The sequence below is a fragment of the Schistocerca serialis genome, chromosome 1, assembly GCF_023864345.2.
Source record: "Schistocerca serialis cubense isolate TAMUIC-IGC-003099 chromosome 1, iqSchSeri2.2, whole genome shotgun sequence".
NCBI lineage: Eukaryota > Metazoa > Arthropoda > Insecta > Orthoptera > Acrididae > Schistocerca > Schistocerca serialis.
In genome coordinates this window covers 1144964512-1144982816 of record NC_064638.1, presented here as the reverse complement: position 1 = coordinate 1144982816, position 18305 = coordinate 1144964512, and the positions used below count along the sequence as shown (strand labels likewise).

The 18305-nt window shown below is 37.7% G+C and overlaps 1 protein-coding gene across 1 annotated transcript in view; it reads right to left on the bottom strand.

Annotated features, from left to right (window-relative positions):
- Window positions 1–18305, bottom strand: part of LOC126456031 (lysosomal alpha-mannosidase-like) — a 189152-nt gene that overhangs the window by 57697 nt on the left and 113150 nt on the right. Inside the window, exon 11 of the mRNA XM_050091790.1 lies at window positions 7982–8204. Within this exon, the coding sequence (XP_049947747.1) occupies window positions 7982–8204 (223 nt within the window). The remainder of the gene's footprint in view (window positions 1–7981; window positions 8205–18305) is intronic.

Here is an 18305-nt window from a genome sequence, read left to right as displayed (position 1 = left end):
ACCATTGCTTACAAAAGGTTCCTTCAGAAGATGATATGGGAAATTTTTGCCCCATTTCTATACTGCCTGTCATATCAAAAACATTTGAAAAAATTGCAGCTTACAGATACAAAGCTTAATCACACAGTATGATATCATTTCAAGTAACTAATTTGGCTGCCTACAAGGTAAAAACACAGTAGGTGCGATAAATGAGTTTACTGAAAAAATTACTTCATCGTTAGATAGGAAAGCTAAAGTTGCATGCATATTCTGTGATCTTACAAAAGCATTTGAATCTGTAAACCATGCCCTGGTACTTTTCAAACTCAACAGGTATGGAGTAAGGGATATTGCTTTGAAACGATTTGAGTCATATCTCACGGAGAGGAAACAAAAGGTAATAATCACATCAAATGGAGGAGATTACTTCTCAGAGTGGAAACTGTATCATAGGTGGTTCCACAAGGCTCAATTTTTGGGACAGTTTTATTCATGTTTTACATAAATAACTTACTTCTCAATATAAATACTCATCTAATATTGTTTGCAGATGATACTTCTGCCCTAATTGAAAATGAAAATTCTGACAATATACTACAGAGTATCATGAATATGGTAAGTAACTTGGAAACATAGTTCAATCTAAATGACTTAAGCCTAAACATTTCAAAAGCCCGCATAATGAGCTTTAAAACCAAACAATCAAAAACTGAAGAAATCCGTATTACTTACAATAATCAGAAAATGAAAGAATTTGACTCAGTCAGATTCCTAGGAGTAAACTTAGACAAAAATTTGAGTTGGAATTCATTTGTAGAACATCTAGCAAATAAATTAAACAGTCTTGCATTTTCAATGGAAATTTTAGCCGTTGCCACAGACACCAGGAAAATGGCATACTTTAGCTACTTTGAATCTGTTATTATATGTGGCATAATTTTTTGGGAAACTCATGAAACGTTACATGAATTTTAAAGTTGCAAAAATGAATCATTCATAAAGTGTGCACTGCGCCAACCAAGGGTTTCACTTCGACCATTATTTAAAGACCTAAAAATATTAACTGTCCCCTCTTTATACATCTTTGAGGTGATTCTTTTCCTATCCTTCAAAAAGCCATTTTGAACATTCCACAAGACATAAGTCTTTATGCTCACCTCACATCACTTACAATTGTGTGCTCAGACATCTCAGTATATGGTCATGAAAATTCAAAACAATATAAAATGGTGTGACGTAATGAATAAGAAGATAAATATTTTTAAAAGCAAATTATATGATTTTCTAAGTGAAAGATGCTACTACTCAGGGGAAGATTTCATGAACAACAAAGTGACACTTTGAGCTGGATCCCTAAAATGGAATAAAAGTTTAGGATAATTAGAGTGATTGTAAATATTGTAAGTTTGTCAAAATTTTAAATAAGTAAATTCTTCACCAGGTAATATTGAAAGTGTGACAAAATTTCAAGTAAGTGGATTGTAACCTGGACATGTCTCCTGTACATCAGACATATGTTCTGAAATTATGTACTTTATGAGATGAATAAAACACATTTCACGGAGATTTTGCACAGAGCAAATGAGGAATGGTATCTCAGATTTATACTACCAAGAGAAAGCAAACTGACAAGAATATTAACATGCATAACAAAGCAGCTGTTGAAGTCATTGGTGTTGCTACTTGCAGCATATTCAGCAACTGGATGGCAAAGTTTGTGTTTGCCACAATTTGGAGGTGACCCATTGACGTCTACAGGATGGCCAGCCAGTCTGGAAATGTTTATGATTTTTATTTAAAAAAATTATTTCAAACTCTGTATTTCCATCAGATCTGCCAAATACACTCCCAGCACCAGTTTCTACTGTGCCTAGGTGCCTGACAACCACAGAGTTATGCCACATCTTAGCCAATAAGGAATATGTGGGCCAACTCATGTCTGGTCGCTCGAGGATCGTGGTGGGCAGTGTGCTGTGGCATCTCTCTCTCTCTCTCTCTCTCTCAGTTTTTAACTTCGAGACAGAGCAGATGCTATCTCACAATTCAGACTTTAGACAGAGTGGGCAGCTCCTACCATTCAGTCTTGGCCCTGTCTAGACTGGCAGTCAGCCTTTACTTCGCCCCCAGGGCGAGCCCTTTCTGTATTCCGAGCATCAAGAATACAGACCAAATTTTCTTTATTTAACTCTGATGACAGGCATCCTGCTTTGCATCATGTGCAGATGTGAGTACACAGTTGGTTACCTGTAATGTCCACACAAAAAGCTGCACAGTAATTGCAGCATAGTTGATATACTGCATGACTGATTTCACATGTAGCTCTGCCTTTTACAAGGCAGGAAATGCCTGTGAATGGGGTATGTTATGAGGTAGTGGATGGGTGTATGGGACAGGTCTTGTGCATTTCATCTACAAGGGAATGACCTGTGGGACACGGGACTGAGAGCAGGACTGGAGTAGGAATGGATGAAGATGTTCCGTAGATTGAATGGGCAGCAGAACTTGAGATGAAATTGGTAAGATTTGGGGTAACAATTTGTGTATCATGACCTTGGTAACAATTTGTGTATCATGACCTTAGATTAATTTTGTTAGCTTATATACGTGATGATTTAAAAAAAAACATTTACAAGCTGACATGGTACACTGAGCATACAACAAGGATCAGTAATGACATAGGAACTGGGGGTTGCAAATGACACGAGAGGGCTCTATGTTCACAAGAGGGCAATGCCTTACTAAGACAGACAGAATGCACAGTGTGACACTATTCACACCGTGGAAGTGTTGGGGGAGTAATGTGGCTAGCTACAAGTACCATGAAATGGCTGAGATGCATTTGATTTTTGGCATGTCCAATTGCAATGGATGAGAAGCTGTGATATAGTATCGTGTCACACATTATTTGCCACCCTACATCACCAATTGTGCAAAAATGGTTTGTTCAGTGTGCACAAGCTGGATGTTGGTCGCCAATGAACATTACAGACAGTTGTCACAGAAGAAAGCATTCTCAAAAGGGTGCAGTGTATGTCATCAACAAGTATACAAGGTGTTTCCAATGCCACTGATATCCTCCAAACACCTGTCTTGTGCATTGTACTTGATGAAGAACTGCATCTGTTTCATTTGCAATGAGTCCAGGCGTTACAACCAGAGGACTACAGCAAGTGCATGGGATTTGTGGAGTGGTTTCTGCAGAAATCTGCTGCAGACCAAAGCTTCACTGTGAGTGTCCTCTTCAATGATGCGGCTGCCTTCTCACTCGAGAGTGTGATGAACATTCCCAATCAGCATATGTTGGCAGATGTGAATATGCATGCTGCACATTTGCATGCCTGACAATGCAAAGCTACCCTTAACATTTGGGCTGGCATCATCGAAATCTGTTTAATTGGGTCATGTATTCTCTTGGGCCAACTTGATGGGCACATGTATCTTGTACTCCTGCAAGAGCTTCTACCAGACATGCTCAATTGTGTTCCAATCCCTGACCATCAGCACATTCAATATCAACAAGACAGAACCCCTGCACATTTCAGCAGACAAGTGAAGGAATAGGTCCCTGTGGGCTATTCACATGGTCACCATGAACTCAAAATCTGTCCTCAATCAATTTGTTTCTGTGTATGTGGGGGAGGGGTGTATGTGAAGGGCTTTGTGTATGAAACACCTATTACATCACTGGAGGACCTAGTGGGCAGGAGTGTTGCACTGCAGAATGTCTTCAAAACACACCAGGTCTCTTTGAGAGAGTGTGATGTTCAATGCAGCATCAGCCTGATGCATGTCTTGATGCATCTGGACAACACATTGAGCACCTACTGTAGTCGGTTTCCATTAGTAGTGTGTGACTGAATAACTGCAATTCCATTTTAGTAGCGCCAGATGGCCTCTGCGTTCCTCAGTTCCTATGTGATTACTGCTCCTTGTTGTATGTTCGATGTGCCAAACCAGTTTGTAAACTTTTTTTGATCACCCTGTGTAGTGTTAGTACATAATGTCAGCTGTGTTGTAATTGTTGGTTGTATGAGGCACATTATGTGTTAGTGAAGATTTGATTTGAGGTAATTAAAATGAAGTGGAGGCTGGCAGAACATGTAGCTGCATGAATGGATGGTAGATGTACCAAGAAAGCTCTCAGTAGATTCCAAGACATTAGGAATGTCTGAGACAATGAGCAACTGGAAGATTGATAGATGACTGGTTGTGCGCAATTGAAGTCTGGACCAGACCTTTGTGTATCAGTGTGCGCACACTGGTGGAAGTACTGTAAAGCATTAGTCTGGAATTTAGAAAAGTTAGGTGGACTCACGTGGGTGCTGTGGAATTCCAATATTGAATTGTTAAAAGGGTCTAAAGCTGTATTCAGTTATATTTCTCTTTTTTTTCTCCGTCTGATGTGCACTGACATTTTGAATTAATTGTGACTAGTTTTGAACTTTTCTGTTCTGTGCTGAACCTTCCTCCAAGTGATTTTGAAATGATTAATAATAATATCCATACATTTTGACCTATAAATAACTGTTCAACTTTGAACATTCCTTGCCTTAATATAAGTGCCTACTTCACACCAAGTCATCTGTTAACCTAACATCTTTTATTTGTTGTGGCATAAGAGAAATATCTTGCCATGCCTGAAGCACATACTGTGTACTTTCATAAAGATTGCTGGATGAGTTTGTTATGAATGTATATGTCTTCCCACTGTATTGCAGGCATGATCTGTGGGTGACATATCAGGGAAGTGGGTGGGCCAGTCAAGTATCCCTACATTCCTCAAGGAAGCAACAGTGCAATATTGGGTCTCTCATTACCATATTAGAGTATGCCATTTATATCCCTTCATGAATGGTATGACAAAAGGGTTTGCATACTGGTAACCATTTGGCCTCCCTTCAGCAATTGCCAAATTAGTCCTGTTGTCATATCCAACAGCTCCCCATACTGTACTGTGATGCCAGAAGTCAGGGAGGCGAGAATTTCAAGAATTGCACCTTCCTGTGAGCTTCCAGTATGTCATCATGTTAGTGTTGTCATTGGCTGACCACCACAAACAGAGGTGAGATTCATTGCTGAACACCACAGTACACCACTCAGTGTCCCAGTTTGTGTTGGCTCTAGATCAGAGCTTGGCACTGTTTTCATTGCAACAACAGATTCAAGCCACGTCAGTTTCAGTTTTAACTGATTTTTCAGATCTTTTGCGAAAAGTATCATTGCCAACATTAACCCCTGTATAGTTACAAGGTATGGATAAGCTATATGGAACATAAATTACACTGTGTGCTAAGTATATACTAAACTTTATTGCTCATTAATGCATGAGTTACAATCAATGTTCGACATGTTAGCAAGCTAAACATCGACTGCCACAGCACTGCTGAGGTCAGAGATACGATTCTGGCCTCCAGACAGTGATACAGTTCATTAAGTCCCTACACCTATTAAACCACTGTATTTGTGTTTTCAAGGGATTTTGAAAGCTGTTAAACAAAGAGTTTTGTAGAACTGGGAAAAGATTACAAGTGTGCCTTGAACTACAATGCATGATGTACACGTAATAGGTCTGCAGTATAAAGAGACATGCTTTTCACTCAACATTCCTGGCTGGAAGGGGTCTCTAGCACTGTGACAGTGAAATCCACTGTGTACCAGAAAAGTACAAATTGCAGTACATTCAAATCAATACTTTAATAAAGGCAGTAGTGGTGAGTGGTGCAGCTACACAGGGAATAAGGGTTTCATGCCAGAAGAAAAGACTACTTCATGAAATATGTAACTCAAAAAATTCCTCACCTGTAGTACGCGCATACTATAAAAAATACTCCAAAATATTAAGAAAAGTAATAAAAGCAGCAAAAATAATGCATAATGATGAAATCATTTATAATTCAGCTAATAAATCAAAGGCTATGTGGAGTGTTATAAAAAAAGAATGTGGAGAATACAGACAACCTTGGAAAAATATAACACTATCACATAAAAATAAAAAAGTAACAAACCCCTTAGAAGTAGCCAACACCTTTAACAACTTTTTCACAGGTGTTGCTGAAAATATGTTACAATCAAACTTTAAGAGCATCCAGGCAAATGAATATAAAATAAGTGCTTGTAGAGGATCAATGTACATCAGTTCTGTTTCACAAGATGAAGTAGCTAAAGCAATAAAAGGACTAAAAAATTCCAAATCGGCAGGTATTGATGGTATACCTGCAACAATGTTAAAAAGAGCGCATCAAACCTAATTGAAGTACTCACACATTTATGCGACTGCTCACTTCAGGCAGGCATTTTCCCTGATGTGTTAAAAACATCAAAAGTTATTCCTGTATATAAAAAAGGGGATAAAGACAATGTAAATAACTATAGACCCATCACAATTTCCTCCTGCATCTCTAAATTACTGGAAAAAGTTATGTATGAGAAACTTATGAAATTTATAAATAAAAACAGCATCCTATGTAATGAACAACATGGATTCAGAAATAAGAGGTCAACGACAACTGCTGTCTATGAGTGCATCAATTCCATCCTAAACCTGATGGACAAAAAAACAGGAAACAATAGGAGTCTTTATTGACTTGTCAAAAGCTTTTGACATGGTGGACCATAAAATTCTGCTATCAAAGCTAGAAAGATATGGTATTCGAGGTCTGTCCAACAAGTGGATCAGGTCCTTCCTGACAAATCGTATGCAGGCAGTATGCGTCAAGCACACAAATATTGAACTAAAAACTGTATCTAATCACTTATCTGACTATAAACAAATAAAATGTGGTGTACCCCAAGGATCCGTATTGGGACCCCTTCTGTTTCTTCTGTACATAAATGATCTAAGCTTAAATATTGATGCACACAAATCAATCATATTTGCAGATGACACCACGATTCTACTAAAAGGAGACGACAATGAACAGTTACAGCAGACAGTAAACACGGTCACGAAACAACTTAGCAGCTGGGCACAGAGTAATCAGCTTGTAATAAACAGTAAGAAAACCGTTGCTCTAAAATTCCACAATGTTCCTAACAAGGACATGTTTATCCCATCAGTCTCTATCAATGACGAACCAGTTGGTAACAGTACTGAAACCAAATTCTTAGGACTTTGGCTGCAGAGTAACATCAGATGGAATAAGCATATTGAATATCTCAGTGCAGAACTGAGCAAAACATGTTATCTTCTTTGTTCATTAAAATCATGCTGTAGTGAGAAAACAGTATTGAATGCATATCATGCGTACTTTCATTCTCGTCTTAGATATGGGGTCACCTTCTGGGGAAACTCTAAAATAGCTAATAGCACTTTTAAACTACAAAAAAGGGCCATTAGAATCTTGTTTGGGTGCAAGCCTAGAGACTCTTGTAAACCCCTGTTTAAGAAATCTGGTATTCCCCCATTACCATGTGTATACATTATGGAAACCCTTTTGTTCTTTAAATTAAATGTAATAGGCAAGGACCAGAGACTACAAAAAAAATGTGATATACATGAGCACTTTACCAGACAAAACAGAAACTTACATATGACTCAAATCAGTACAGCACTGTGCCAAAAAGGTACTTTTCACATGGGAGTTAAGCTTTATAACAAACTTCCTGAAAACATAAAAGCTATCACTGAGGTCAATACATTTGGAAAATCTCTAAAGTCATATTTACAGCATCACTGCTTTTACTCCATTGAAGAATATTTAAATTTATGAAATGTGTTATATAAATACTTACGTGTAAAGTGTATTATTGTAAGCTTAAATATGTATGCCTTGAAATTACTTTCAGACTGTATATTTATAACTTGACTTGTCCAATGTCTTATGCATAAGCTGCTATGTAGACAACAGGACCAATAAAATACAATCTACAATCTACACTACACAAACGAAAATCGTTAGACAACACCTTATGTAACATACATTAATAAAAATAATATAACAAGAAAGAGACATTATTATTGAATCCATTTAACTCAGTATATTGTTAGTGAATACTGTACCTTTATATATGTTCATTCCCATGATTGTAGGTTCTGTAACTGGAGTTGCATATTGTTCACTGGGTCTGAATATGTAAGCTCCAGAGACACGATTCCCAGAAAATGTGCTTCCCCCACTTGCACTATTGTAAAAGAGAAAATTTTGCCTGAGGGGGATGAGTGTTCCATTATTTTTCACTGCTTCAATCAGACCAGTTAATTCGTCAAATATTATTTGAAAGTTCTGAAACAAATATGAAGTCAGAACTAAATTTGTATCATTTCATACTAATGAAGGCAACAAATTAAACTGGAAATTTTAGTAACTTGTCAGAAAACCACTGAAGGAACTGTACTTTTTGTTCATTCTTTCATCCTGTGTCACATTAGATAAGAGATCCCACATGGAGAAGAAACATTCAGGAATGTGAAAGATGTCAAGAAATGGACTGGAAGCAGAGAGCACACAACACAGTGTGCTACAGCAACAATTATGTTATTAGACAGTTTTCCTGTGTTATCTGAAGTAAAATGTGGCAAAGTAGAACACTTATACTTGCACCCATTAATCAATGACACTGAGAAAACAGTAGATACCACACTACACCACTATTTTATCCCTCTTTTCAATACACTTTTCAACTACAGTTCAAAATTACAAGGAGTGGAAAAAATATGGAAACAACTACCAGTGCAAGACATTACCATGCCTAATACAGTGTAGGAAAATGTTTGCATTCAAAATAGTTTCCAGTCATCTTGGAATGGCTAAAAACAGGTTCATCATAGTTTTCAAGGGACTCTTGTACCATTCTTCCCACAAATTGTGGCAACTTCAGGTAACGGTGATGGAGGTGGATAGGATCACATACCCCACTCCCCAAAGAAGACCGCAATGACTCAACAGAACTGAGATCTGATGAGTGGTGGCCAGAGATAATACATGTTTGTGCTCACAAAGCCACTCCTAGATGATGCTAGTTATGTGACCAGAGGTCCTGTTGTCTTGGAACACAGCATCACCACTGGGAAATAAACATTGTATCATGGGATGGGCATGGCCAGCCAAAAGTGATGACATATCCTTGGCAGTATTGCAACCTTGCAGAGTAACCATGGGGTCCATGCAATACCACAATATGGCTGCCCAAATTGTCACCGAACCCCCACCCTGTTTCACTCTTGGGATGTAAACTCAGCTAGAAGTTGGAAACAGTGTGAAACATGACTCATCCGACCAAATGACATTATTCCTTTGGTTTCTTCCATTGCCCCACAGTCCAGGCTTTATAGCTTCAGCAACATGTTTTTCTGTTACAGGCACTTGCATCACTGATGAGTGGATTTGGAATTCTAGCTTTTCCCACATTTCCCTACTTATGGAAATGTGTTTCATGTTGTTTTGGTGCTAACAGGCTCCATGAGTGTGACATTCAGCATTGCAATGACTTTTGCAGCTGTTGTTCTCTTATTTTTCATTATAAATTTCTTCTGTGACTTTCTATCACGATCACACACCACACACTTTTGGCTGCATTGTGACTTAGCAGATATATTTTTCCACTTTCCCTGTATATGGTATAAATATTTGATACAGTGACTCTGTAAACACAAAACACTTCAGCTACCTTGGTCATGGAAGCATCTACCATGTGAGCACCAACAATTTGCCCATATTCAGATCAACTGAGTTCCGACATAATGCACTCATAACTACGCAGAACACTGTTCCCACTGTGATGGACACTTGCAACAGATTGAAGACACTGCTAGGGCCACTTGTGGTCCAACACAACTGTGCAACGTGCAGGCTTGGCTAGCATCTGGATTTATGTTCAGGTATGCATTTCTTGTGGTGTTTACATTCTTCATAGACTATTTTTCCCAAACTTTTAATATTCAGATAGTAATTTATGTTTTGTAGTTTTTATAGTCTAATTAATTAAGCTGAGCAATTTTTATTTTACAGTAAAATTTCGTATTTAAAATTTCATAGTAACAAATGCTCTAAGAATTTCAACCCCACTAATAACTTTTCCCTCAAACATTGACCTATACTAATGTAAAGTGCTAAGTTTGGTGGCTATAGACAGAGAGAGGCAAAGACATTCTTCATGGACAATTCTGATGTTATTTTATGTCAATTCCGGAGCTATTTTTTACCAATTTGGGTTTTATTTTTTGCTGATTTTGGGTTCAGTTTCTGATGACTTATTTTTTAAGCACATATGTACTTTATTTGTGTCCTACTTCATTGTCTTTCAGTAATACATGGAAACTGAAAATATATCCATTGATTACATTATATTTATTGACATGACAAATAATGTTATTTGCATTTTAAAAAGTCATTTACATTAAATACATTAAATCAGATGATTTAAAGAAAAATAACTTTCAGCAGAAAGCACTGTCATAATTTAAAAGTTCTTTTCTGAGACATTACGCTGCCAGTCCACCAGCTGTTCAATACTGTGCTTGCTTGTGTGAATGAATGGTGTGTGTTTCTCTTTTTCCAATGAAGGCTGTGGCTGAAAGCTTATGTGTAAGTTTCATTGTGACTGTCTGCTACTTAACGTGTAATCTTTATGGCAAATAGCAACCTGTCTTTTCCTACAGTGTTAATATTTCACTGTAGTGTGGAAACGTTCACCTGGAGTCTAAGTTTGGTCGAGGGAGACAGACTACCTTCAGCACAATATCAGACATTTGAAAACATCCACACATCCTGCTAGCACAGAAAGTTGCTTTTGCACTAAACTTTGAAGGGATTTATATCCCCTCAGAATATCGTATGTGGCTGTGACCTCCCATTCTAGGCAGACACAACAGACTCTTTGCTATGTCAGTATTAATAGAGTTCATTATCATCCCATGGTTTGAATAAGAACCTGGAGCTGTAAACATGTGAAAACAGACTTAATACACAGATCTGTGGTCATAATAGTTGTTGGCCTAGTCTGAAGGTGCAACCCAGAGATATAAGGAAATGTATGTTAGTTATATTATGCCATTAACTAAAATTAACTGACCATAAAATATATGAAATAAGTCCATGTAAGTAGATTTTCAATACTGATGTACATTTGCTCCAATTTAGGCTACATAAAACAAGACAGAGAAGAGGCAGTTGTTGAATTGTGTGAGGAGTTGTATATGAGAACTTTTGATGTACTATTTTTGGTATGTAATTTGTACATTACATTTTGGATTGTGATGAGCACTTTCTGTTCAGTGAACTGTAATTTTTAAGACTTAGTAAAAAGCCTTTGTTACATTTCCAGCTTCTCAAAACATAAAGCACTCCATGAATAAATTAAAAACTATTTGGAACACTATTTAACAAGAAACAAACTAGTCATGCATATGAAACTGAGGCCCTCAGAAAATAACACTAGCAGAAATGATGAGGTTTCAAATTGTTGGCCACTAAATTTAATGATTACTTCCTCACAGTGCCTATAGACACTGCAATCGGTAACAACCAGCCAAATTCAGATGTGTTAGATCTAATTGAGCATGTACCAGCAATAGATATCACTTTCAAAAATATAACCCCTAAGGAAATTACAATTCATCAAGTCACTAAAAAGTAGTAATTGTGCTTTCTGTGATGGTGTTTATAGCTGTATATTAAAATCTTGTTCTGACTAGATAAGATTACCCTTAAGCTATCTTTGTCATCAGTCAATGACTTGGAACATATCCCTTACAGACTTAAATATATGGCAGTAGCACCCATCTACAAAACTGGAGATAAACAACAGAACTTGTTAACTACCTCTCAGTTTGGCTTTCCTAAAGGGTTCTCCAAACAGAAAGCAGTATAAGAACTCAGTATAAGACCTCACAAATGAAGTACTTACTATATAGCAGAGCTAAACAAGAAAAATTGCACTGTAGGTATATTTTCTAATCTTGCCAAACCCTTTGTGTGGATCACACTGTTCTACACGGCACACTTCAGTGTTATCGTATTGGTGGCATCGCACTGGTGTAGATTGAATCTTACCTCTGCAACGGAAAGCGGAGGGTCCAATTAAAAACCGCCTCTCCAGTATGGAAAAAACCTCAGAATGGTGAAACCGACCACATGATATGCTGCAGAGATTAGTCTGAGCCAACTCTCATTTCTAGCCTACGTAAGTGATCGTCCAGTGATTTTAAATGGTGGTTTGAGAACTGTAATGTTTGCTGATGATGCAGTCATACTAATTGAGGGTTCAAACTCCACCATGGCAGACACAGCTTAGACGGTGGCTTGACAGGCCTGCAGGTGGTTCACAGCTAACAGTTTCACTTCTCAGGAAGGTAACAGGATGAGTGTGGGACAAAAGACATTGCTTAACTATTTGTTTTACACTGCTGCAATTTCACTCTCAGCTATATCTTTTCTTGGACTTTTTTTCTAGGACAGACTCCTTGCTGACAACCTAAGTCACTTGTAGGATGCCAATTACAGCTTTTCTTAACTTGGTTCCTTTTTGCATTATGTATTTTGATTAACTTAACTTTGTTACCCACATCTGGATTTCACCTTCACCTTTTCAGAATTATTTCACAGAATATGTGAATGTCACCCAGTATCCAGTATAGTAGCCAGTCCTTGTAAGGTGTCACCAGGCAAGTGTGCAATGGTAGTGTCCTAACTATGTAGGCCCACATATAGCCGAGCTGTCACCTCTCCACATGTGCCTACAGGTAGGTGCCTGTCTGTTTAGGGGGGCACTGGGACTGCAGGCACTGGGTTTTGTGCCAGGTGGGCTCTGCTCTAGCCGGTTGATGGGAGAGCTCTCGTCTTGAGTAGGTGACATCATGGCAGATATTTGGCATCGTGAAAAGGACTGAAGTTATCAGCCGGTGACTGTGAGACTCCAGTAGTCTCTTCAGACAGACTGTAGTTCAATGCAGTTCATTATGGCCCAAGGAACTTCCCCTCCTAGACCACACGGTTGGAGGAAAGCAAAACAAAGCAACTTGTAGACACTCATCTACATTTACATCTATGTAAATACTCTACATGCCACTCTATGTGCATGGTGGAGGGTACACTGTACCACTACTAGTCTTTCAGTTTCCTGTTTCATTCACAAATAGAGTGAGGGAAAAATGAATATCTAAAAGCCTCCATATGAGTCCTAATTTCTCTTATCTTCATTGCTCTTGCATGATATGTATGCCAGTGACAGTACCTGACTGCAGTCAGCTTCAAAGGCCAGTTCTCTAAATTTTCTCAATAATGTTTCACTAAAAGAATGTTGTTTTCCCTCCAGGATTCCCATTTTATTCACAAAGCACCTCCATAATACTCACTTGTTGATCGAAACTACTGGTAACAAATCTAGCAGCCTGCCTCTGAACTGTTTCCACATCATCCTTTAAGATTGTATACCTGTAAGGTTCCTTTCAGACTATGCTACTACAATAGCTCCTTACTCAGCAATTATATACAACTGTTCACTCATCAATAGCTCTGTACCTAAAGACTGGAAACTTGCACAAGTCACACCAATGCCAAAGAAAGGAAATAGGAGTCATCTGCTGAATTACAGACCCATATTACTAACATTGATTCGTAGTAGGATTTTGGAATATACAACATGTTCAAACATTATGAATTACCTCAAAGAAAATAATTTATTGACAAATAGCTGATACAGATCTAGAAAATATCATTCTTTTGAAATACAGCTACCTTTCCAGAACACTTTTGACATCATTCCTCACAAGCAATTTCTAATTAAATTGCGTGTCAATGGAGTATCATCTGAATTGTGCGATTTGATTTAGGATTTCCTGTCAGAAAGGTTACAGTTCATACTGTTGCAGAAGAAGCTGAGTAGCACTGTGGTGTAGCAGTTATGATACTAAATTGTTGCATGGAGGGTTGTGAGTTCAACACTCACTTGGACTGTACACTTTTAATTTCTATATTCGGTTCAAGTACAGTCTAGAAGTATCCACAAATGTCAAAAATCATTGTACTGGAATGTTCTGTAGCTGTATATATAGTGTATGTGTTCTGGCCGGATGCAGGTCACTCTGTGCTCTTGTATGTGCAAGTGCCGAATAAACCTTCGGTAAGTGAAGTTAGTGTACGTCATTCCTCTAATTACACTTTCTACTACGTGACAACATTAACTAACGGAAAGTCATTGAGAAATACAGGATAATATCTGGTATTCCCCAAGGCAGCATTATAGATACTCTGTTGTCCCTTATCTACATAAATGACACAGGAGACAATCTGAGCAGCCATCTTAGACTGTTTGCAGATGATGATGTCATCTGCCATCTAGTAAAGTCATCAGGTGATCAAAACCAATTGCAAAACAATTTAGACAAGATATCTGTGTGGTGTGAAAAATGAAAATTGGCTCTAAGTAATGAAAAAGTGAAGTGAGCCACCTGTACTAAAACAAATTTGCTAAATTTTGATAAGATGATAAACAAATCTAAAGGTTATAAATTCAAATAAATGCTTAGGGATTACAGTTATGAATAACTTAAATTGGAACCATCACATAGATATTGTTGTGGAGGGAAAGCAAACCAAAGACTGTGAACTATTGGTAGAACAATTGGAAAGCGCAACGGGTCTATTAAAGAGAATGGCCTACACTACACTTGTCCACCATCTTCTGGAGTACTGTTGTGCAGTGTGGGATCTGTGTCAGATAAGACTGATAGAGGACACCAAAAAAGTGCAAAGAAGGGCAGCTCAGTTTGTATTACTAAATAGATGTGAGAGTGCCACAAACATGATACATGAAATAGGGTGGCAATCATTAAAACAAAATTATTTTTCATTGCAGCAGGGTATTCTTTTGAAATTTCAGTCATAAACTTTCTCCTCCAACTGCAAAAATATTCTCTTGGCAGCAACCTACATGGGAGAAATGATCATCTTGAAAAAATAAGAGAAAGCAGAGCTTGCCAAGAAAGATTTAAGTGCTCATTTTCCTCCCGTGCCATTTGCGAGTGAAACGGTAGAGAAATAGATTGAAGATGGTTCAGTTTACCCTTTGCCACTCACTCAATAGTGAATTGCAAAATAATCAAGTGAATGTAGATGTAATCCAGTGTGGTAGGAACCCCAAACACTATCAACTCAAGAATGGGTCACAGTAAGCGTTATGCCAAGATATTTAATTGATGTGACTGTGTGGAGCAGTACACCACTAACGCTGTATTTAAACATTATGGAATTTTTTTTTCTGCTCATCTGCACTAATTTACATTTTTCTACATTTAGAGTAAGCTGCCATTCGTAACACCAAAGAGAAATTGCATCTCATCCAGTATGCTCCCACAGCCACTCAAAAACAACACTCCCCCATACATCACAGCGTCATCAGCAAACAACTGTAGATCGCTGCCCACCCTGTCTGCCAAGTCATTTATGTATGTAAAGAATATCAGCGGTGCTATCATGCTCTCAAGGGACACTCTTGATGATACCTTTGCCTTACAAACACTAACTGTCAAGGAGAACATACTGGGTTCTATTACTTAAGAAGTCTTTGAGCCACTCGAATATCTAGGAACCTACTCTGTAATTTGTACCTTCATTTACAGCCTGCAGAGGGGCACCATGTCAAATGCCTTCCGGAAATCTAAGAAGATGGAATCTGCCTGTTGCCCTTCATCCATGGTTTGCAGGATATCATGTGAGAAAAGGGCAGGCTGAGTTTCGCACGAGCAATGCTTCCTAAAATGAGGCTGATTTGTAGGTTGAAGCTTTTCTATCTCAAGGAAGTTTATTACATTTAAACTGAGAATATGTTCAAGAATTCTGCTGCACTTTTTTCCATTCACTTGGGACTTTCTACTGGGCAAGAGGTTCACAACAATAAATGTAAGCTAGGTAAGGGGGCCAATGCCATAGAGTACTTTCTGTAAACTCAAATTGGCGTTTCATCTAGACCTGGAGACTTATTTGTTTCCAACTCTTTCAGTTGTTTCTCTGTGGCAGGGATGCCTATTACTACATCCTCCATAATGGAATCTGTGCAACAGTCAAATGACTGTATGCTTGTACAATCTTCCTGTGTGAACAATTTCTTAAATGTGAAATATAAAACTTTGAAAATTTTTTCTTTTGCTATCTTTTACTGCCACACCAGAACGATCAATGAGTAACTGGATTGAAGCCTTAGACTCACTTAGCGATTTTATGGACACCAGAATTTTCTCAGGTTCTTGGATAGATCTGTTGCTAAGGTATGATGGAGGTAGTAGTTGTAAGGTTCACACATCAATCTTTTTACAGATGCACAAATTTCTATTATCTTTTGCCTGTCATCATTCCCACATTCTTTTTTGAACTGAGAGTTCAACAATCTCTGCTTTCTCAGCATTTTCCAAATTTTGTTATTAACCACAGTGGGTGTTTTCCACCCTTAATCCCCCTCCTTGACACATACTTCTCTAGAGTGTGATTTATAAGCCATGAAAACTTAGCCCATAATTCCTCTACATCCATCATATTGGAACTAAACGGTGTCCATTCACTGTCTAAGTGGGATATTAACAACTGTTTAACTGGTCTTTCTAGCAAAAATACTTTTCTAGCCTTCTTTATGGATTTATTAACTTCAGTAACCACTGTTGCAATGAAGACATCATGGTACTATTTCCTGTCTCTATACTGACACTGCTGAAAACATCAAACCTATTTGTAACTACAACTTCTAAAACATTCCCATTACATGTCAGCTGTCAAAGTAGGTGCTCTAGATAGGTTTCGGAAAATGTGTTCAAAAGTACTTCACAAGACTGCCTGTCTGTACCGCTTACAGTGAATCCATAGACATGCCAATCTATACTCAGTAGATTAAACTCGCCTCCAACTAATATTACATGAGCTGGGTTTTTCCACACTACTGATCATAGACTTTCTTTAAATGATTCTGAAACTGTTATGGTGGATTACCCTGTATGAAACCACCCTTTAGGAAATACTGCAACCACCAATGAATCTTTTTTAAAAATTTTATTGTACCATTACTAGTTTCGAGCATGAGAGCATAGTCAGGTGGTAACATCAGCGTCTTTGTAAGTTTTCCATTTGTGTCCTAAAATATAACAATTTTTTATGCATAGTTTACAAAAGGTTTTACATTTGTGTCTTAAAATATAACAAAGTTTTTGTGGTTATATAGTTTTTCACTTATATATGCTCTATTCATTGTACTTACTTTCTCAAAAACCCTTCTTCACATATTATAAGGCAGAGGTTCGATTTTCTTTTACAGTCCTTACTGGCCAATGAACTGAACCAAAATGGATCAAATAATGTCACAGTGGAAATGGGTGGCCTGTGAAGACATCCAACAATTAACCTGACTTTACCTAGTCCTGTTACACATGTGCAGATAACATCACAGTCAGGCTCAATTTTTATCTAGACAGAGACAATATTTTTGCTGATCACAATGAACACTCCCCTTCCTATGGCATCTAATTTGTCATTTGAACATACACTTCATGCATCATTAAATATTTCAGAGCTTTCTACTTCAGGTTTCATCCAACTGCCAGTTCAGGGAATAATTTGAACACAACTTCTTTCCTGGAGGGCAGTAAATTCTGTAACTTTTGTGGTGGTTCCGCCTGCTTTATTTCTTCATTTGTCCTTGGTGTTGACGTAGTGTGTTGCTACACCAGCTGAAAAATGAGGTTTGTAATTTGGACACTGTCTACTGTAAATAATGTAGCTGACAGGTACACATTTGCGTTTCACTGTAGTTTACTTTCACTTTGCCAATAATACACAGTTATATATGTATGGCCAGTGCGCTATTGTTTAAACTTTCCATAAGCTTCATTAATAGTTCGCAGGTGAACCTCCACATACTGCAACAATAGTTCACAGTCCTTCAAATAAATTGAACAGTCACTGTCATTGCTTTAACACATGACCTATTGGTGTAACACTTATTTCACTGTTATGTTGATACATTGTTGTCGTTCTAAGCAACACAGGTTCCTCGTCTGAAACTCGGCCATGGACTGACTGACTCGTGACTAAAAATCGGACCCTTATATATCATCTCACTAATAGGTACTGAAACTACCGATTGTTCGAAGTTAAGTTTATAGAAATTACAATTAAAACTTAACTCATTAAATTAATTGAATACATTGAAAAATTGGTCCTTTTTAACAGTTTCTTCTACTCCAAGGTTTAGGCCAAATTATTTGTTTAAGCCATGAAATTAACAAATATAAGAATGCAAGCAATACTTCTGACAAAACTGTTAATTACTTTGGAACTAATGAAGGGCTGGTTTTGCTATCATGTTTTCGAATAGAGCCAAATAAATACTTTAAGAGTACTAGC